The 23,884-nt window shown below is 32.6% G+C and overlaps 1 protein-coding gene across 4 annotated transcripts in view; it reads left to right on the top strand.

Annotated features, from left to right (window-relative positions):
• Positions 1 to 23,292, top strand: part of LOC126885280 (E3 ubiquitin-protein ligase RNF216-like) — a 93,851-nt gene extending 70,559 nt beyond the window's left edge. For all 4 annotated transcript variants that reach the window (XM_050651777.1, XM_050651779.1, XM_050651775.1 and 1 more), the window contains 2 exons: positions 7,327 to 7,461; positions 23,038 to 23,292. In XM_050651777.1, coding sequence (XP_050507734.1) covers positions 7,327 to 7,461; positions 23,038 to 23,173 — 271 coding nt within the window. In that variant the 3' untranslated portion in view covers positions 23,174 to 23,292. The remainder of the gene's footprint in view (positions 1 to 7,326; positions 7,462 to 23,037) is intronic.
• Positions 23,293 to 23,884: the final 592 nt, after the last annotated feature.

The following is a 23,884-nucleotide window of genomic DNA, read 5'->3' as shown; positions in this document are numbered from 1 at the left end:
AAAGTCGAACTTTTGAAAACTTTTAGCACTTACAATTCCCCACAAAATAAGATTTGGAACATTGAAATATCTTGAAAATTACAGAAGTTATCGTTAAAAAACCATATATAAAGATATATTTTCTGTCACAAATTAAATAAGTAACTCAAAAATGCTTTTTAATTTGAAATACCTCAGTGGCGTACTATTTTTTAAATTCAGACTAGTACCCGTATGCGCGCCAATGGTGAATATAAAATTTTTAATAAAACTTGTCTGTCAACAAATGCGTAATAACATCCTCTTAAAACCCATCAAATTTCATTTGCATATCTCAACCGGTTTTAGATCAATCAACAAATCTTCACTTTGTAAGAGAAATCTCAACACCTCGTATCTTGGAACTTCGTTAGCTACGACTCTGGTTCTACTAGGTCTCCAAACTTCAGATATACACAGATTTTTTCAGTTTTTCACAATCTATATTTCTGCTCGGAATATTTTTTCGATAAAATACTTACTTTTTGAGTTGTTTGCGAAAAACCGTCTAACAACGTGGTTCTTTTGTTGAAAAATGAACATATTCATTCGCAAATAACTCGAAAAGTATCGACTTAGTGAAAAAACTCTATAGAACAAAAGTTGCTTTAAATTAGTCAGTTTATCCATTTCTGGACTTATTTTGGACCTATATTTTTTCACCGCCGAGAAGGGGTGACACTCACCCCTAGGGCAAAAGCACACATCGGTACTCTATCACTTTTTTTCTTTGACTTGCTAGCTATGTGAATGCCAAATTTCATGTCAAACCAAGCGGTTGTTTAAAATTCACAGGTTTTGCAATATTTTACGTGAGTGAATGATCTAATAAATGTCTTTGTAGGGGTATTTTTTAAGGGTTGAAAATATTAAATACTTAATAAACTAAATTGCAAACATAAAATAAAGTTTAAATCACTACAAAATACGTCATTTCATTACCTAATTTAAAGTTACAAAATATTTTTTATACAAATTCTTATTTAGAGGGTAGTTTTTAAGGGTTTAAAAATAGTTATAAACTATAAAATACATTTCAATATGAGAAACAATCAAATTTCTATATTTAACTTACTATTTAACATATCTACACATAATTTAGATTTAAATAACGCTTATATCGGCTGTTTTTAATTTTTGGTAAAAAGGGTAGTTTTCACCCCTTAAAAATAAAAAGCACACATTGTAGTCATATCACTTTTGAAGAGGAGGACAAGATGAGCTTATTTGCAAAATTTCTTCTAAATCGGAGCCGTTCTTTAGAATTTATAGGTCTTGCAATATTTTACCGTTAAAGAACGTACTATATGATATTCTGGCATATATTTCATACTAGTGACGTCATCTATCTGGGCGTAATGACGTAATCGATGGTTTTTTTTAAATGAGAGTAGTGGTCGTGTGTTAGCTCATTTGAAAGGTTATTCAATTCTCTATTCAGTAATTATAAACATTTACATAATTGTTTATACAAGGTGTCCAAAAAAAGTTACAGCGAGTAACTCTACCGGTTTCGGGGCTTCTTAGCCCTCCCTCATCTCCTTCATCAGGAGGTACATATGCGCTTGAGTCGCAGGATGTCGCTAGGATATCCCTGCCATTTCGTTCGTTGTAATCCGTGGCTACTCTCGGTGTATTATCCTGGCTCATTCAGAGAGAAGAGCATATGTATCTCCTGATAAGGGGCTCAAAATCCCAAAACCGGTAGAGTTACTTGCTGTACTCTCTGATTGAATTAGAAATACAATGCAACTGCAGTTTCGGGTTGCAATGAAATTGAAAATGTTTATTCATTTTTAATTTATATTTTTACTCTATTTGAAGTCCTAAGGGAACCATTCTCACTGGAAATTTACCGCCTGAGCAGATGGGATGTGCATTATAAATTGTAAAATTCCCTCATCTTCCTGTAGTTTCAGAATCCGCATGGCTTGCATTTTTAGAAGCCTCGGATGGTATAACCCTTAGACCATAAAAACTGATAGACACGCCTTGTACCGAACCGTTGAAGCAAACACCTTCCGCGAAAGTGACGTCACAATACGGCAAGAACTCGTTTGGATTCTTATCAAAGCACTAATAAAATTACCCAATTTTAGATTAATTTTAATATAACTTCAATATTTTGTAAAAAATATGGTAATAAGATAAATAATTTAGCAAAGTAAATTAATAAATATTTTTGACTTAAAGTAATTTTGTAAAAATAAATGTTTTATTTAAAAGTAGGTACATATTATATCGCTGGTATATCTCTTTTTGTTTGATAATCAAAAATAAATTTAAAGGAGAGTAATTTTCTTTTGGGTGGAAGTTTCAGGTTAGGTGAAAAAATATGTAGGAAATCTATTAATTTATTGACCACAAAACAAAATAGCTTTTGTTAACTTATTTCTAACTCTTATTACATTATTTAGTTTTTCACCTTCATTGTACAATCTGATGTTGCAATAATGGAAACAAATTATCTTTATTAGATTAAACAAATGGCTTGTTTCAAAATCATGATCAAACATAATATGTTCTTTGTATGTACATATCTCCTCAGTAATTTAGAATCGTTCAATTATTTTGAATTGTACATAAATCTAATTTCGCTTTCAGCAATTTTTGCAAATATGAATACGTCTTTAGAAGGTTATTTTCTTAACTGTCTTAACTACAAACCCAGCGATATAGTCAACAACATCACAAACATAAGATGACAATGTTTTTGAAAAACTTAAATTATTTACAGTATAATCATGGTTACTAGTTATTGTTTCCCTATTATTTTCATCAGTTATAAAGTTGTCAATGAGTTGATGATCATCTGTTTTCATTTTCACAGTATTTGTTGTGCTCATTGCTAAAATTATGGAAGGTGTCTGTTCTATACAATTAACCTGGGTAGATCCTGTAACACTTGTGTGCATTAAGAGTCTTTTATATGCAGCTTTAAATTGTTTTGCCGTTGGGTTGTTGTTGTAACCTCCATGACCCCTAATAGAACTAAAGAAAACTTCTAAGTGATCTTGAGAAAGTTTATAGACCGAAAGAACTTCAGACCTCCATCCATATCCTCCAAGTAATTTTTCGAAATTCCCATTAGTGACTTTAAACTAATGATCATACCAATAAAACCCGTTTTTCTTTGGATTGGATGTTATAGTGGTTCACCATTGTTGGAACATTTAAGTGATCTAAGATATTTTATAGATTCTTTAATTTTTTGAAAAATCGCTTGTTTATTGTGCTGCTGTAAACAGGATTTTAGGTGTTTTGCCAATAAATTTCGGCTATTTAAAATATCAAAAATATCATTAATTTGTTCAATGAAATTTTGAGTAGCTTCGCCACGTTCAAATTCTTTTGAGCTGTTATTTCTCAAATAATGTATTGCCTTAGCAACTTTTTGGCTGAACGTTTGGGCTAATTTCACCTTCATTTTTTCCTTATACCAATTTAAATGCCTTCGGGTTATCCTAGTTGCAAGATGAAGGCCTTCCTTTTCTTGAATGTCTACTAATTCTTTCAAATATTTCCATTTAATCGCTTTATTATTCCCGTCAAAAAATTTTGTAATATAATATACGTTTATTCAAATCAATAGTTATTACAATAATTTACAATTTCAGTTTACTTACAATGAAATGAACGTAAAAAAGTCTTAAAAGCATGAACATGCTTGTTGACCTAAATAACCTAAAGTATTGCGAATAAGTTTTAACATATGTGGAGGGTCAAATATTACATATTTTGATTTGTTACTGGATGCAGAAAATATACTTTATTTTAATTCACAACGCCTATAAACACTTCTAATCTCTTAAGGCGGAGATACCATATCCGCGCCGCGAACTCCGTTAATGTTCCTTAAAATTTTTCATTTTGACGAACCTTCCGCGATCCAAAGGAAACTTACGAACATTTAGTAATTGTAGATAATTATGGTTTGTTTTTTAACCAAGAGTGATTCAAATTTACCGCGCTGTATTGCTTGTTTGTAATTGGTCCAACCGCAGGCAAGTTTACTCCACTGTTATAAAATTTTGACACTAATGACATTTATCAAATTTTGACAATAGTGACATTTCATAGGTTAAAAGTTATATCGGCGATTTTTTGTGTTTTCTTTGTTATTCCTTTAAGTTTTAGATTGTTAGTCTGCTTTTATATAAAAAGCAGTTGTTTTTGGAACTCTTTCGCGACGTTTTAATTTAATATAATATTTATGGATTACCGTTGAGGGCCGACTAGATCAACCAAAAAAGAAGATGTATTTGGTTGTTATTCTAGTTACTTTCTTGGGTATGAATCTGCCTTTTTAGTTTACTCCTCTTAGTTAAAAAATAAACTATAGTATTAAATGTGGGTGCCTACATTGGATCCGTTTTTCTCCGATCAGATCAGATCCGATATCGGCCGACGTCGGGAGTAGCTTCTCCTATTCTCATCGAGAAGTGTTTGGTTTCATTCCGATTGGTTGCAAGTTGAGTTGCAAGTTGGTTGCAAGTTGGTTGTAAGTTGGTTACAAGTTGGGGGTTGCAAGCTAACATGTTTAAATATATTCAATGTCACAGTATATACAGGTTTCACAGTAAAATCACTCTTCTGTCGGCGCTTTGATCTCAGGAAGTAATACCGGCAGTACGCAATTGGTAATTCACCAGTGGTGGATGCGGGTTTTCCCTGTTAAAAGCCGTACGTTTCTATGCGAATAGCAATGCGAGAGTGGGGCCAAAGCGACTGCCAACATTGCGCGGTCGTCATGCGCGACTACAGATTTTACTTCCAATTTTTCGGAGAGTGGTTCTACTGTCCCTCTTTATACTGTGTCAATGTTATCATCTCATTTTCATGTTCCACGGTAAACATCAATAAGTTTGATATTTCCTTCCGACCACTCCATTACTAAGAAATATTCAACAACTCGGGCGCCCCAAAACCAACAAACCACTCGCAAACCCGTCCAAATACGTATTGCAAACCATCAAAACATTTGTTGAAAAGCCGACAGAAGTTAGATCATAGTGCGCCGTGTGCGAGCCGTTTGTGTGCCACTTGAAAACACGTACTAATCTAACAAATATGTTGCGCGCGAGCGGCTCGCACACCGAGCAGAGCGCATCGTTTTCTGCCGTAAACTGACGTCACACACAGCTCGGCTGTCCTATGACAAAACACAGTAATTGCATTTTTACAACAATGGAGAAAATTCAATTTTTCTAAAATGTATATGCCATAAGAAATTATTAAATAAATTCAAACAAAAACTTGACGGTGTGTTAGACAACCCTTATTCGCATTTTTTAAAATATTATTGAAAGGAATAATCCGCCATAGAAGTAGAAATCGCCTGAGAAAACTAAATTTGCATAGAATTTTAAAAAAATTATTATCCATTTTTCCATTACAAAACACAGTAACTGTAATAAAATAAATTAAAACTGTATAATATAATAGTTATTTATGATATAAGTGTTAAAAGTACATGTTTAAGGCACGCATGTGAAAGTTTGCAGAATGAACGATAGCTAGTTCTGCAATTCACATGAGTGCCTTAAAAATGTACTTTTTAACACGCATATCATACAATATTTTTTCTAAAAACGTAATTTTCTATACGGTCAATACGAACTGCAGTGCCTTAAAAATATTTTAAAGCACTAGTGCCTTAAAGTAGGTAGCATTTTTAACGCTCGTATGGAGTGCTAAAAATTGCATTTTTAACACGGTTGTAAAAAAAATATATAATAAAATGTAGAATTTAAATATGTACAAACATACCTAATAAAAAATCTGTGATAAAAATGAGGAACTAACAAAAGAGACAAAATAAACAATCTGTACTTAAAAAAAAAACAAATAAATTTACTCAAATGACAAACGGAAAGAACTATATAGACAAATACATCGGTTTGGTAACAGCAGAAAACTAAACTATAGAAACGAAATAAGCAAACGTACCGATATATTTTATTTAAATATTGGAATCTATGACATCCATTTGTTCATGACCCACCAAATCTAAAGATTTTTCTGAGTCTGTAGGCTTTGCCAAAATAACTGTCTGTTTTCCGCCAATAATGGTACTAGGTTTTCCAAAATAAGTGTCTTTTTGTCGCATGAGATTCCAATATTTAAAGTTTTGGGCGTAAACGTGCTTGGACAGTGTTTTTTTTTGTAAAAAATCGAATTCCTTATAATCGTCCTCAAAATTTGTTTTATATTTTATAAAATTACTTCCTCGTGAATAAAGAACTTTTACCAAATTTTGTAATAGAAGACCCTTTAAAGGATCCTTTAGTTTCTTAGTTGCTGTCCTTTTTTTATTTTGCCACAAGTAAAACTCTTTTAGTTCAAGTACCTCTACATTTTTTCTAGAGTTATTTACAAGTTCAATCAGTTCCTGAAAATCATAGATATTTCTGTTCCTTAGTATTTTTTGTTCGATATTGCTATAAATTCATCAGCAGACATGTGCGTATGGCCATTTGTAAGATATCTTACAACGATTTCATGGAGTCGATATCTCGATGTGTTTACAGTTACATGGTTACAGAGTAAAAGGGGTTGGAATTTCCGTATAAATTGAAGACGATATCTCAAACCGAAACACAGTAACTACAAAAACCATTACAAAACCCAGCAACTACTTAGCAGTTACTTGGTTTTGATATGGGTTTTGTTAGTTACTGTGTTTTGCACTGGGGAAGCCTCGATAGACTGTCAGTTACTGTGTTTGGCGTATGCCGTATCTTCCTTATTTATGGTCCGATGTTAGTTTTAAAACTATCAGAAGGTAGAGCAAAACCCAGCAACTTCAAATTTATAAAAAACTCGCTTTTGACAAAAATGACGGTTAGTGTGTTTTGCAATGGGACAGCCGAGCTGTGTGAATCGTTTTATGTTGGCTTTACTCTTCGAGACGAGAGAATAGCATTACGGCGTGTCTATCAGTTTTTATGGTCTAAAGTCTAAGGTATAACCAGAGAAGGTTTTCCATTGTTTTTTATCTGGTAGGATATAAAATGGTATCATTTTATGTATTCTTAGCTTAAAAACTTAAACATAAGAAATATGTACTAGGGTTTGCCCATCAGAATTGAAAAGGCCATGGTGACCTCTATTTGGCGCCTAGATTAACAATATAATGTATATTGAATCGTAATATTTAAAGATATTTTTATTACTAACATTCTTGTTTTTTCTGATGTTATTATTCCTCTTTCTTGAACTTGTTCTTTGGAATCTTCTTTAGAAGATTTTCACGTTAGTTCCTTAATATTTAAAGATAGTCTTAAATGTTTTTTTTTTTAATTTCAGAACCTGTGTTAATTGCAAAAAGTCATTTGTAAAATCCAATGGATGTAACAAAATGACATGCGTGTGTGGCGCAAAAATGTGTTATTTATGTGGAGAAGCAGTTAATGATTATTCACATTTTCGAGAGGGAGGAAGGTAAAAAGTTTTAAAAATCTTATTATAAACTGGAATGACGTAATTTTATATTAACGCGGTTAAGCCTTCTATACTGAATTTGGTGTATCTCTTTGGTACTCACATGCGGCTTTTCCATTTGTACATATTTATTTCAGCTACACTCAGGTGCAAAAAAATCGATTCACTAAAAATTTGGTCATTTTTGAAATTTCGAATTTCCTAAACCTGTTGTTGGATTTAACTGATTTTTTTACCACGTTATAGCCTTATTCATTGACAATATCGCTGTAATAATATTGTTGCTAGACAGTCAAACTGTCATTGTATACCGGGTGTACGAATCAAACTGTGCCTTTTTCTCAAAGTTCGCATCACCCTGTGGACTATTCTAGCATTTATAAAATACTGAAATTAAAACCTAACTATAGCCCCAGGTTTTCTTAACATTTTGTTTTTTGATTCATTCGCTTATATTGGATAATGAAAAAGTTAGGTACTTTAACAACTGGCCATGTTCGTCATCAGCACAAAGTGTTTCTAAATAAGTGTGACAAACTTTAGGGGGTAATTTTACATGAGAAAATAATCACAAGTTGCTTTATAATCATAATGTCCGCAAACGCTTCTATTCCGAGATACGGGATGTTCAATATTTTTTTACAAACTGACGATTTATTTATTGCTTTAAAACCAGTTGAGATATGCAAATCAAATTTGGTGGGTTTTAAGACGTAGTTATTGCACATTTTTTGACATACAATTCGAGGGTTTAGTATCAAACAACGTTAACTCCAAAAACATAAAGTGGCAGAAAATGCGAAAAATTGTTTTGAAAAGTAATATCAGCCAACAAATTTGTGATTACGAAGGCAAAATACATTACAATAGAAATCTGTAAATTTATATAGTATTATTATGGTTTCTTTGACATATTGTAAAAATTATTACAGGTTATTGATATTTTACAGAGAAAAAAATAGACTTTTTTTCTAATAATGGCCTGATAACGCTTTTTGATATTACCGATATATATTTTTTGTAACCGTTAACGTCGCACCTGATAATAATAGTTTTACTACAGGGTTAGTACTGCTGGGTGAAAATGTAAAAATGTAATTTCCCTAAAATGTGGCGAAAATTTTCTTGATGTTTCTCCTTTTTTCAGGATATCCAGTTTGATTTTAACTTAATTCGATGATATTTTCAAAATTTTCAGGATATCCAATGCAGCACTAACCCTGTATTATTAAAAATGTTAATAAGTGTATTTAAATAAAAAAACTTTATTTTTCCAACAACATACAAATAATAAACTTATGAAAAAATATCTAAATACTTACACCATCTTTAAACGCCTTCATCTTCTGAAACATTTTCATTTTATGATCATCACCCCTTCCTTGAAGATTCTAGTAAAAGAAGTGATATTGTTCTTTAATTTTTGCTCACAGAGTTCTACTAAACCTTTTAACTTTTTATTATTAATCGTTAACGGTTTGTCATATTTTCTTCTTGGCACAAGTTTGTTAATTGAAAATGTTCGAAATTGCCTTCTCTGTATTTTAAATTTCGTAAAGTTGTCTGATTTAAAATTATATTTGAAATAACTGGGTGCAGTGTCTTCTTTTATAATATGTATATTGTAGCCAAACTATGTTCAACCATTTGACAACATTTCCTTCAATGTCAGTTTTTTTATTTTTAATCGTTTGAATTTGAAGTTCTTTAAAATCCAAAATGTCTTCTTGATCTATTTCAACTACTTCGTATTTTGATTTCTTTAAAGCCATTTTATTCACTGTAAATATACCATCCCGATGGATCATAAATTTCCAAGCCTTTACTCGCGTTTTCGATGTGGGCATGGACCATATCACATTCCATTGGGGAATGTCCGGGCTCAAAAAATAACTGGTCGATTTTTGAAATATTTAGGGCCCGTTGTTCGAACGCTAATCAACAATGATCACTATCAAATATTTAATTACTGTCACCAACTGTCAATGTTAACTTTGATTGGGTTGCTGAAAACATAATTGATTATAATTATGAGATTAGTTAATCAATTAACATAACAATTATTAACATAATTGATTAACTAATTTTATAATTGTAATCAATATTTATGTTTTTAACAACCCAATCAAAGTTGAAATTGACAGTTGGTGACAGTAATTAAATATTTGATAGTGATCATTTTTGATGTGCGTTCGAACAACCGGCCCTCAGTGTTTCAACAGCAAACAGAAACATTGCGGAAACAATAATTGAATTTCCATTTTGGCCCGAACAAGTTTCCCGACATAAAAGCGAAGTCTTTCCCAGTAACTTCACTTTTCATTGTATTTGTAAGGCAAGAGGCTACCTCAGAAGATCCACGACCCGCTAATGCTTCGTATTCTGTCATACAAAGTTTTGTGCTACGACTGGACATTTTTCTGTTAAACACTGACAAAATCAAAATATTAAATAATTACGACAAATATATACGTAACCGGCAATAAGAAAATAACATCTATGTTTTCTTTAAACTTCGGCAAAACCAAAAAATGTAATGAGTAATCAGATTATTGTAATCATGTTATCATGTAATGAGTAATCAGATGGAATAATCGAACAATATCGAAAATAAACAAATGTATTTAGCTATCCAGTATCAAAATGACGTTTTTCAAACAAATACGAATTATAATAATAACGCTGTCTACAATTACAGCTTAAAATATTAGTGTCAATAAACGTTAACAGTCGATAACTGTTTTTGATGTATCACGAAATTCACTGTGAAATAACGTTATCACCTCTTAGATGTTTTTGACATGAACAATTTTTTCACAATTGGTAGTTAACGTTTAATGTGTTTTGTAATCGGCTTCAGATAGAGATACAGGTTTTTGTTTCTAAATGAAATCGAAAACGGTGAACTCGATTATAGATATATTTCAATTTCACAAAAAATGTAGATAACGTTGTTTGACACTAAACCCTCGAATTAAGAATTTTATATTCACCATTGGCGCGCAAACGGGTATTATGACCCATAATATTACCCGTACGCACGCCAATGGTGAATATAAAATTATTAATTGTATGTCAAAAAATGTGTAATAACTACGTCTTAAACCCCACCAAATTTGATTTGCGTATCTCAACTGGTTATATTTTTACAAACTGACAATTTATTTATGGCTTTAACATAAATAAATTGTCAGTTTGTAAAAAAATATTGAACATCCCGTATCTCGGAAACGAAGCGTTTGCGGACATAGGATAGCCAGGGAGGTAGTGTCAAATTTGACCGGAGCATTTTAGCATGGCTGTTTTCTTTTTATTTAGGTAGGTGTTCCAAAGCTTATTAACAAATGATGTGTCAGCTGTCCCAAAACTGGGGATTTTAGACAAGAAAAGGTAAAATATGAAAGTTGATGGACAAACGCTACAACTTAAATGTCAAATATTTATATACGTTACTCAGAACATTTGATAGACTTGCTTACTTGGCTCCTACCTTTCACTCAAGAGATCCGGGTTCAAATCCTCGCGCGGAAAATTCTTTTTGTTTTTTAAATTGACATTTTATTTTGAAAAATAGTTATTTTTATAATACCACGGCATGTCCACTTGGCCAGCTAACATTTTTTGCAACGTACATGATGCAGCTGACGCTTTTTTATTACAATCTAAAATTCATAAATTATTGATTTTATATACTTTTTAATCTTTGCCACACTAGTCCAAGAATATTTTTTTATTATTAACCAGCTGACCCGGCAGGTATTAAAACTAATTAATGTTTGAAAGTTTAATACCTAAAAATTACCAGAAAGCCAAAAAATACTAAAAATATTGCGTACCTATACTTTTTTCTACCAAATGCATAGTTTACGATTCTATAAGGGACATAGGTACAGACAAACATTCATTTTTATGTATTATAGAGAATAGGGAAATATTTAGATTGCTATTAAAAAATGGAGGTTGGTGAGAGAAAAGTGAAAATTTAGGGTTGTATCTTTCGGTTCTACAACATATAAAATTAAGAAAAAACAGTTTGTCCAAAAAAATAACAAATAATGGCTCCCTTTCCACTTAGATTGTTGGTCTTACCAACTCGGGAACCTTCAGAGGTTCATGTACAACAAATTTGCTTATTAAGATCAATCATAATATTATGACCAAAAATGAATAGTTTGCGATTCTATAAAAGACAAACAGATTTTTTTTTATATTGTCTCGTATAAATAATAAAAACGTGGTATTATAAAAATAATTATTTTTCAAAATAAAATGTCAATTTAAAAAACAAAAAGAATTTTCCGCGTCAGGATTTGAACCTGGATCTCCTGAGTGAAAGGTAGGAGACAAGTAAGCAAGGCTATCAAATGTACTGAATAACGTGTATAAATATTTGACATTTAAGTTGTAGCGTTTGTCCATCAACTTTCATATTTTACCTTTTCTTGTCTAAAATCCCCGGTTTTGGGCCAGCTGGCACATCATTTGTTAATAAGCTTTGGAACACCTACCTAAATAAAAAGAAACCAGCCATGCTAAAATGCTCCGGTCGAATTTGACACTACCTCCCGGGCTATGATTATTAAGCAAATTGCCATTATTTTCATGTGTAAAATTACCCCTTAAAGTTTGCCGCACTTATTTCATAAAAACCCTGTACTGATGACGAACATGGTTAGTTGTTAAAGTACCTAACTTTTTCATTATCCAATATAAGCGAATAAATCGAAAGACAAAATGTTAAGAAAACCTGGGGCTATAGTTAGGTTTTAATTTCAGTATTTTATAAATGCTAGAATATTCCACAGGGTGATGCGAACTTTGAGAAAAAGGCACAGTTTGATTCGTACACCCGGTATACAATGACAGTTTGACTGTCTAGCAACAATATTATTACAGCGATATTGTCAATGAATAAGGCTATAACGTGGTAAAAAAATCAGTTAAATCCAACAACAGGTTTAGGAAATTCGAAACTTCAAAAATGACCAAATTTTTAGTGGATCGATTTTTTTGGACCTGAGTGTATATTCATATATTAAAAGTTGTAGATATCATCAATACATATTGCTACATCATTAAGTTTAAATAAACACACAAAAATCATATTGAAATATTGACAATCATCTACATTTACTGTCGGTCAGATAGCCAAGCGACACAGGCGGTCAACCTCATTTCGCTTCGATGCTGAAGTGGACCTATTGGATGTGCATTCAAACTCTGGCCCGGTGAACAGAAAAATAAAAAAGATAACGCTGTGGCTGAAAATTCTAAAATCAGGGATTGTTCAATTGAAACGTATCTTTGATCCAGAAAAAAATTATTGATAAACATATGTTTTCCGTCGACCGTCCATTTATGATCAATTTTAACACCCTCAAAATCATTGATTAATGACTCCTATTAAGGAATGATTTTCTATTAATGAACGATTTCATTATAGGCAACACAACATACATTGCTTGCATAAATTAATTAAACGCTCTGTGATTGGCAGTGACGTGTGGTGTAGGCAACCAAACATATACCTATTTATATTCCCACTAAAAAATTTAAAATCAAGTAGCCGCTGTTAGTACTATCTGTCATTGTATGGTCTATCATTACTTACTTTATTGTTTAAAATTCTGAGTATTTGAAAAATCAAAACGTGGATATTGACGAAGAGTTTAATTTAACTCCACCAGAAGTGGCAGAAACTGCAAATGAAATATCTTTAAGTTTACTGCCTGAAAAAGCAGAGTTTTGTACGAAAAAACATACGCTGAATTTATTGCATGGTGTGACGAGAGAAAAATAATACGATATTCAGAATCTGTATTGTTGACATATTTTTCAAACTTTGCCGAAAACGGACTAACAGCAAGTTTGTGGCCCAAATATTCGATGTAACCTAAGAGGATCGGTACGTATTTTCGGCTGCAATGCTATTCAAATGGGGATTCATTTTTTTCGAATCCTGAGAAAACTAATAAAATTTTTTGAAAAATTTAAACGCAGAATGAAAGATTACGTTATTAGTGAGGGCCGAAAGTCCCTGAGAACTTCTATAATGTTTATTTTAATAAATTACAGGGGTGAAAAACTAAGAGAAAATTTAGTGTAATTTTTAATTTCAAATATCTCTTTCAAAATAAACTTTTTATTTATTCTAAGGGACTTTCGGCCCTCGGTAATAATTTAATCTTTCATTCTGCGTTTAAATTTTTCAAAAATATTTATTGGTTTTTTCAGGATTCGAAAAAAATTAACACAATGCCGTGGTAATATTTTCCAAATCTATCTTTGTCTTACAACGCACTCAGCCGAATATAATATTGTCAGCATATATTGTCAGTCAGACACTGACAATCAGTGACAATTTTAAATATTTGACATTGCATCGGGAATATTTTGAGTTATTGATTAAATAATCAAGTATATTCAAATGGGAAATAAGCCACAATTTTACCTAAAAATGATTTTATTAACGTTTCGACGTTATTAAATATATTCTTGATATTCTTGAGTTGGGATTGATTTCATGTAATCGAATGAACTATCTTTTAGTAAAGTCGTCCCAGGAACGCAACTCATCAATATTGGCAATATCATTTTAAAGTCGTCTACTTTAAAATGTATAATACGTGTCTGAATTGCCGATATAAATATAAAAGAATTTTTTACTAAGCAACAACATTTTTGTTTATTTAATATTAATTTGTATTTTGACAACGACACCCGACTTGGGCGTCGAAACGTTAATAAAATCATTTTTAGGTAAAATTGTGGCTTATTTCCCATTTGAATATACTTGATTATAAAAATGCCACAAGAAAATAGCTTCAGAACAACATTGATTAAATATTATTGATATATAGTGTATTTGATAAATAATTGATTTAAGACGTGAACTTAATAAAAAGTTATTTATTGTGTATTATTTGTGGAAGATCCAAGCAAAGAATACATCAGGATAATATATTCTGTGATACAAGTATTTTGTTGTTAAAGATGTTCAAAATTGTAAGCGTTCCATAACAATATATTATTAAAAAAATCACTTTAACACTTTTCCTCTTTTCTCGATTCAGTATTAGTTTTGTTATACAAATAAATTATTACAATCACTGAATACATAGTTAGTGAAAAAATTATCACATTTATTAACTGAATTAATAATTTGCAATTATAAAAATAACAGTTATCCAAGAACATTCAAAAGCCATCTCTTTAAATTAATGATGACATTTTCAAGTAGAATGACATTCTAGTAATGTTTACATATCCACACCAGTGTGAATTTTACTACACGTAATTTGCCGTGTAAAGACAGAAAAAGTAGGGATACACGTAAAATATTTGCGTATTATGTACCCATAGCCTTAAGTTTAAAATCAAACATTGATATATCTAAATATAATAAGTTAATTATGTTTATTAAGAAAAAAAGAACAGGTTATGTACCAAAGAAATCAGAAACACTTGAAAAAGAACAAGTTCAGAAATTCATATCTGATGCTCCTAACGGCGTGTTTCTAATGGGTTATATAGATAATTCTAATGGGTTATATAGATGTTTCTAATGGGTTTCTAAGGTTATATAGAAGAATAAACTTGAGACGGCTGAAAAACTCTTTGGACAAAATACCACTAAACCTTGTCAAAGTACTTCCTTCAGCACCACCACTTCTTCTTCTATCACAGAATTTACAGAGGTCCAAGAAGACTTAAATATAAATTTGTCAAAATGCTATACATCAGATAATCATTTATCAATACCTTCCTTTAATTTCAGTAATTGTACTATTTCGAATATTAATGTTTACAATAATAAAACTACCACTAAGGAAAATTAAACTTTGAATAAAGTTAACGAAAGTTGAAAAAATTGTTGTTTATCGTTAAGTAAATAAAAATTTAAACTAAGATATCTTTATTTCTGAAAAGTACGGTCGACGGAAAAGTTTTGTAACGAACTCGTGAATTAAAATGGCGATTAACAATCTCGAACATTAACGCGCTTGCGCCGCTCACGCGTTAAAATATCTCAATTGTTAGTCGCCCTTATTAATACACTTGTTGGTTAAATAACTATTAACTATCCTGTTTAAAGAACTTTTGTGGCTGTAGGTCGAATAATTCTTTAACGGCATTTCTTCGTCCATCTGAAAACGATTACCTTTTAACGCCATTTTCATTGGCCCGAAGATGTGAAAATGATGAAAAATTTCTTTCGTTGTAGATCACTTCTTCACATAAGCAGAGCATTGTCGTGCAGAAGAATGACAAGCTTTTGTGGACGTTTTGGTCATCTTGTTTGACAAACCTTGTTTAAAGTTTCCCTATAAAGGTTTTCGTTAATAAGGTTCCGGAATAAGGCACTCTAGGTTCCGAAAACTTTTCAAACGCCATTTTGAAGTCACTATACTTAAAATAGTAGTCAAATACAAATGATAGGAACTGACCAGTGTGATGTGTACAAACATAATTAACATTTCAGAACATCAGTTGAGTGATTACTAAGTTTCCAAGGCTAACCTGACCAAAGATATGTTTCAATTGAACAAGCTTATACTGGGTTGGGATAAAGTATGGAACCAAGCAAATATCTTTGAATCGAAAAGAACAATATTTATGAAACTTTGTATGCAAGTACAGTGACGGAAAATGCATCTGTTGCCATATTTGTCGTTACTACTCCACTTCCGGTTTCACCGGAAATACCCTTAACTTATTTAATTTAAATGGGGCACTCTGTATATTTTTGCGGATTTTAAAATAACTTGTTATTTTTGATTTATACATACCAAATTTGGTAGAAAAAATTTGTCAAAAAGTGTCTGTAGATATTTTTTTGTATTAATACAACGTAGTAGGAAATAAACGAGTACCATCTATACCAGGGGTGGCCAAGCTTCTTGATAGTCCGAGCCATTTTTCAAAATTTGAAATGTTTCGAGAGCCGCGATTAAACAATTATCTAAAAAGTGTACAGAAGGTATTAAATTTTTCTTTCACTGTTTGGATTTCACGAATTTTAAAGTGAAATAAAATGATTAAAATATTTCAAATATTCAAATAATTCTACAAGCAGCCTTTGCTAATTCAGGATACTTCGATTCTTCATCATCTTTCCATAAAAAACACCGTCTTTAACACCTGTCTTCCTCTGATTTACCACATGAACTGCCCATCTTAGCGAATAATTTACTATACAGTCTTAATTTAGATTGTCTTTTAGCTGCTTAGATCTTAATAATAATGGTAGGGAGTATAATGTTCTATTCCACGCAAATATCCTTGCTGAGACCTCTTTTTAGATGAGCCCATCAGAATCAAAACCTGTTAAATCCAAACTAAGTACAAATTTCTGAAGATGCAAGGGGGGTGCAGAAAAATTACAAATTGGTGTGCCATTTTATGATATTTATTGATGCCTCTTTGATTGAAAAATACCGGATACTTTTTGGAAAATTTACATTTTTAATGTTCTTTTAGCCTCCTGACAAAACACATGGATCTAGCAGGTTTTGATTCTATAGGCCTCAGATGTAGTTGTCATGTGCGATTACCGCCATATATTTATACTCTTTTATTCCAAATTGTGGCCATTAATAGTTATGTTCTGCCTAACTCCTTGGTCTTGGATTTTTGGTTATTAGCATGTATTTCGTCTTCTCTTCATTTATTTGAAGGCCCAGACTACCTGTTTTCTCCTCGAGTTGTGAAAACAAAACAACTTTCTCACGTCTCTTGTGTAGATTGAGTGACTGCACCTATATCATCAGCAAATGACAATAGTTTTGATCCTCGATTCGCAAATCCTCCTGTCAGCTCAGATGATATTTTACTTATTACATATTCTAAGGCCAAATTGAATAGCAACAGTGATAAGGGGTCTCTTTGTCCAAGTCCTGATGTTACACTTAGTCTTTTATATTAATTTGTTGTCAGTAATTTAAGACATTTTGAAAAACAAAAATTAAAAGTAAATCAGGTCCACATTTATTGAGAACCACAAATAATCCTTCAAAGAGCCACAATTTGGCCACCCCTGATCTATACTGTAGACTAAAATTGTTGTTTACGTGCACTGCATAACTTATTTGAATTTAGTATAGCAGGTAAAACTGTTACTGCACTAATTGGCAGAACTAAGTTGTAATAAAAATGGTTCATTTAAGTGAAAAAGATCGTATTGAGATATTAATGATAATCGGTTATGGTGAATTTTCATTTTTTGGAAGTGAATTTTCCAAATCGCTGGATTGGACGTAGAGGATTCATAGAGTGGCCCGCTCGTTCTCCGGACCTCAACCCGTTAGGTTTTTTTCTTTGGGGTTATTTAAAATCACGTGTTTACGTTAGGCGACCAACATGCTTGCAGGATTTGAGACAAAGAATAATTGATGAATGTGAACTAATACGTGGAGAAATCTTGCAAAAAGTGACTCACGAATTTATTTATAGGCTTGCACGTTGTCAGGAGGTGAACAGCAAGCATTTTCAACATTTGAAATTATTTTTTTTATTTTTAATATCATTGGTCTAACGTAAATAAATTAACCTATTTTTTAACTGTAAAGAGATTTATTTCTTGTTTTAATAGTTTTTTCTTCCAAACTTGGTATGTATGAATTAAAAATAACCAGTTCTTTTAATATCTGAAAAAATATACAGGGTGTCCCATTTAAAGTAAATAGTTTAAGGGTATCTCCGGTGAAACCGGAAGTGGAGTAGTAACAAAGAATATGGCATCTGATGCCTTTTGCGTCACTGTACTTGCATGCAAAGTTTCATAAATATTGTTCTTTTCGTTTCAAAGACATTTGCTTGGTTCCATACTTTATCCCAACTCTGTATGAATCTACGGCTTAGGGCGCGTCCATAGTGCACGTTGGTTTCCGAAGTCAGAGCCGAGTCCGTGTGTGAATAATCCTTCGTATTTTAACAGGCCTGTCCAAAGTGCGCGCTGTTATTAGGATTATTCGCACACTGATTCGGACTCTGACTTCGGAAACCAGCGTGCACTATGGACGCGCCCTTAGATTGGAATACGCTGGTGTCTGATCGGGCTATGGAGGAGCAGTACGGCAGGGGATAAGGGCTTGCGGCCGGTGATACTTCTCCATAGATCCCTACCAAAAGGGCGTTGACGACTAGTAAACCGGTGTACACATACATATACAGTCGAACCCGCTTATTAGAATCCCTGTTATAGGAATATCCCGGTTTATGGAATATAAATTCAAGTTCCCGAAACATTTCCATTTACTCCTTAATAAATTTATCTGTTTATTGGAATAGGATCTAACTAGATAATACCGCTTATTAGCATATTTTGCAGGTCAAAGAATATTTTTTTTTACAATTTACTAAAAATTTAAATTATGTTTGGTATTATGGTTTGTCGTCAACGGCCGGTAGTGCTGGATTAGATATTATTAGGGTAATAAATATTTATTACTTTGTTAGGAATACCAATTCGATCTTTAGCATAGCCGACAAATGCATGGGTCATAAAATAATTTTTATTTGTCTACACAAAGGCACCGTTGCCTGTTATAAAATTGTTAGAAGCAGTTTAGTTAGAATTCACTCAGAGAGTACTACCTACTTGTTTGCAAGATGGAATTATGGCTTTGTTAAATTCGAAAAGAAGAGAAAAGAACAAGAATGTAACAATCCATTTCTTGACGCCAATAAAACTTCTATTCAACCAATGGATTAAGGATGACCACACGGATTAACAACGAAAAAGCTATAATTACCAATAATTTCTCAAGAAAAAAAAAGTAATTTTGTTATATAGGTATGCATTTTAATAAGAAAATATTTACATATCTACATATTGCATACATTTCATATTAATTATATAATGTATTCATTCACATACATGTAATGTAATTTGGTATTTAACACATACATAGATAAGTACTAGTTACACTACTGTATTATTGACGTAAAAAGACCTAAAACCATTTACATACACTGAATATGTAGGTACATATAATATGATATACATATTGGCATAGTATGTAATAAAACTACATATTGGCATAGTATGTAAAACTACACATTGGCACAGTATGTAAATAATATTATTACGTATATTCGGTAACACTTATTTCGACTAGCCACCAATGATCGGTTATTAGAATATCCCGGTTATAAGAATATTTTTGCCTTGCACAAAGGCTATTCCAATAAGCGGGTTCGACTGTATATCTACATTTACTGAAAGATCATAGTAACGAAATTAAGTCTCTTACTAGGCAGCAGAGCTGTTGTAAGTACCGACAAAAAGTACTGAAGTCTTAAGTACCAGTACTTATTCAAAGTGGAAATAAGTATAAGTACCAGTACCAAGAATAAATAAGTAAGTACTTAAGTATTTCGGTTAAGTAGTACTTGAAAACAGTAAATTTAAATACTAAGTATTAAGTAACCGATTTGTGTACATAAGTACCTACATTTAAAATATTTGATGCTTAAATATCGAGTTTAAGTACACGTACTGACACATTTGTTCTAAGTACTTGTGTACACATAAGGAAGTGATTAGAACACTTATGTAAATATTAGATATTAGCAGTACTGTTGTATGAAATGGAGAGCTGGATGTTTAAAACAGGAACACATAAATACATTACAACAATTTTGCCAAAAGAAAAATAAATCTACTCAGAGTAACGAGAATATTTTATTATAATAATATTTATTTGTCGGATACAGGAAACCTGGCTGACTAGTTCTAAAGGACGAAACAACAATTTGTCGAAACATGATTACCATACACCACACTAAATCGAAAAGATTGAAAAATCTTTTTTATGAAGAAATTTTCATGAAGGGTTTAAGTACATTTCGAGTAATTAAGTACTTTTAGAGTACTTAAGTATTTTTTATTTTACAAATTAAGTACAAATTTAAGTACTAAGTACAAGTATTTGTTGGAATATTTAAAATTTCAAGTACCAGTACACGTATTTTTTGGAATACTTAGAGTAAAGTACTTAAGGTACTAGTACACTTTAGAAGACCAAAGATAAGCATATTTTCAAGATTTTTTTTCTCAAAATCTTTATTAAAGATGAACATAAAACTTTTTACATATTAATATCTAAATCTTAGAGAATACAAAACATATATATTTTTTCAATAATGCACGTACACTAATATTGTACAGGGCACCAAAGTGGAGGCCTCGAAAAAAAGTGGTTCCGATGGCGGACAGTTAATCTCAGGATTGGGATCTCTGAAACAAAAAAATCGTAAGGCACTTGAAAAAGGAAGGTTTCTTACATGACAATTTACCACCGTTAGTGAAAAATTCCGCAAAAAAAAGATTTTACGGAAATTTGAAAAAAATTTGTGAAAAAATCGCCCGTCTTTTTTCAGTTTTTCATGGTTAAAAAATATTTATTTTTTATTTTTTGGTCAAATTGTGGTAAATTGTCACGTAAGAAACCTTCCTTTATCAAATTCAGTACGATTTTTTTGTTTCAGATATCACAATCCTGAGATTAACTGTCCGCCATCATTTTTCGAGGCCTCAAATTTTGCGCCCTCTACAATATTAGTGTACGTGCATAAATGAAAATAGATATATTTTTTGTATTCTATAAGAGTTAGATATTATTATGTAAAAAGTTTTATGTTTATTTTTGATAAAGGTTCTGAGAAAAAAAATCTTGAAAAAATGATTTATTTTTGGGCTTCTAAAGTGTACTAGTACCTTAAAAGTACTTAAGTACATTTTTTAAGTACTATCGGTAATCAGTACCGCAGCTCTGCTAGGCAGTCTAGTCACGTAAAAAATCGTGAACGGTTCGTGCAGCGTAAAGCCGGACTCAAACGACTCGTGTACTTGGCGAATAATCGTCACTTGCGTATACTTGCCATGTCGTCTGAGTGGGTTACTCGTACAATCATTTGTCACTCGTTGCCACTCGTTCATCTTCCAACTGTTGTCGGTAAAAATGACCCGAGTCAAAGGGATCACGATTATTCGCACACTTGCGAAGTACATACTTGTCTATACTTGCAGAGGCGGTCAAACGAAATGTATAAATAATTGGCATTTACTGCGACTATTCATTTAGACCAGTGCATTTAGCACTAAAAACACCGGAATAAATCGATTTTTAAATACACCACCTAGAGACTTGCTAGTTTTGCATTGTGTTCAGGATGATGTTAGGAAAAAGTCTACAATAGAAAAATGGGTGGAAATGCCTAATTAATAATTGCTTTTTAAAGTTCTTAAGATGCATTAAAAAGTGTATAAACATGTCACAGGCATATCAAGGGCCAAGTTGTGTTACTCGCGGGGTTTTTGAGGTCGCTGAACATGACTACGCTATCAGAACCTACCCCCGGAGCACCTGGTGCCCAGGGTCACTGCTAGGGCACGTCATCTGGAGGTTCGAGGTCTAACGGTCCTAAATTTATGCAATCAGTTTACTTGGAGGTTTGTGGAGTCGCTGAATACGAATATGCCATCAGAACCGACCCCCGTGGCCCCTATTGCCCAGTGTCATCGCTGTAGCACGTCATCTTCTGGAGTTTCGAGGGATTTTGGTACTAAATTAATGCAAACGGATTAAACGGATTATTCGTGCTGAACACGAATACTCCATCAGAACCGAACCCCGGAGCACCTTGTGCCCGTGGTCACTTCTAAGGCACGTCTTACTGGGGTTTTAAGGTTTTAGGCACTGAATGCATGCAAATAGATCAAGTAGGCGGTTTTTGGGGTCGCTGAATACGAATACGCCATCAGAACCGATCCCCCGACCACCTAGTACACAAGGCTAAGGCATGTTATTTTCAGGAGTTTGAAGGGGTTTTGGGCATGAGGTGCAAGGGGGGGTCGGTTTTGATGGCGAGTTTTTGCTCAGCTACCCCGAGTCATCTGTTTGCACAAATTTAGTGCCGAAAACCCTCTAAACTCTAGATGACGTGCCTTAGCAGTGAACCTGGACACCAGGTGTCCCGATGGTTAGTTCTGATGGCATATATTCGTTCTCAGCGACCCAAAAACCCCCCGGGTAACAAAATCTGGCCCTAATACACTTATTTTGACATGTTTATGCACTTGATGCATATGATGGACTTCAAATTTCAACTATGCATTTCCAGCCATTTTTATATTGTTGACTGTTTTACTGGTGTCATCCTGAAGACAATGAAAAAAGTTGTAACTTTCTAAGTGCTGTATTTAAATATCGATCTCTTTTTTCCTAAATGTCCTGGTCTATTTATTAGTAATCACACTACCACTGATTCATTTGTCAAGGTCGTTAAGCCAAATGTTTACGCTCGCGTACTTGTAAATTGTACACGTCGTGTGAGTGCCCTGTTTGTCATCGCAATCGCAAACTCGTATACTTTCCAAGTATGCGAATAATTCTGTACTTGCGAAGTACACGAGTCGTTTGAGTCCGGCTTAAGACGCGTTTGAGTATTTCCAATTTACATGAGTCACACTGTAGACAGCTTGTCATTTTTCCTCACGTAGTCGGAGGAGTACTAGAGTAGTTCATATATACAAAGTAGTATTTTTTAAATTATTACCAATCATATTTTCAGATGCCCCTTGTTTACCAATGACGTACAGATCAATTTACAAAGAGTCATAAAAGGAGCCCAACAGGCCAAGAGTGACTTGGGTGATGTCGAGATTAAATTTGATCCAGCTCTCAACATACAGGAATTCTTTTTCTAAAGACTGATGAACGTTCAAAGACGAGTGCCAAATTTATACTGCATGATATACTGTATTGTATTATAAGTTGTTAGTTTTTAAGATAATATTTCGTGATTATTAAATGGCTGTTGATTGTGGTTTTGGTGGTGATATAAAGGTGACAAAATATGATAATACCTGCACCGATTTGTGCCACCCCTTCTTGGAGTGGCAAAAACAAATATTCCAATAACGAATGTTTTCAATCAACTTGTTATTCCTCACTTTTGGTACCTTATTGTTTTAAAAAATACACAGATAAAAAGACACCGCACACATCTTATGGAAAATATAATGTCACTCAAATTCAATAAAATTTATATGAATAGATTCGTTTTAAATTAACGGTAAATTCTTATCATTGCGCCAACTCTTAATTATGATTAATTACGGCGCAAATTGCAATTAAAGTTTATCGAATTCACATTTTTGGAGTTTATAAATGTATCAGTTACAATCACTATTGCTCTGGGTGCTATTCAAAACAGCTTAAACCCCGCTGGGCCTAAGCGGATTAGTGAAACTAATCCGCTGATTTATGGAGTACCGATAATTTGGGTATTTTAAAATATTTTTTCTCTCTCTAACTTATGTACGTACCCATTTGATTTCAGATTTATTTATATCAATTTCTGGTCTTATTATTGAAAAAACAGAGTTGGTGCAATGATAAGAATTGACCGTTAATTT

This window comes from Diabrotica virgifera, chromosome 5 (assembly GCF_917563875.1).
Source record: "Diabrotica virgifera virgifera chromosome 5, PGI_DIABVI_V3a".
Taxonomy (NCBI): domain Eukaryota; kingdom Metazoa; phylum Arthropoda; class Insecta; order Coleoptera; family Chrysomelidae; genus Diabrotica; species Diabrotica virgifera.
Note: the sequence above shows the minus strand (reverse complement) of the source record. Positions and strands in the feature narration are given on the sequence as shown.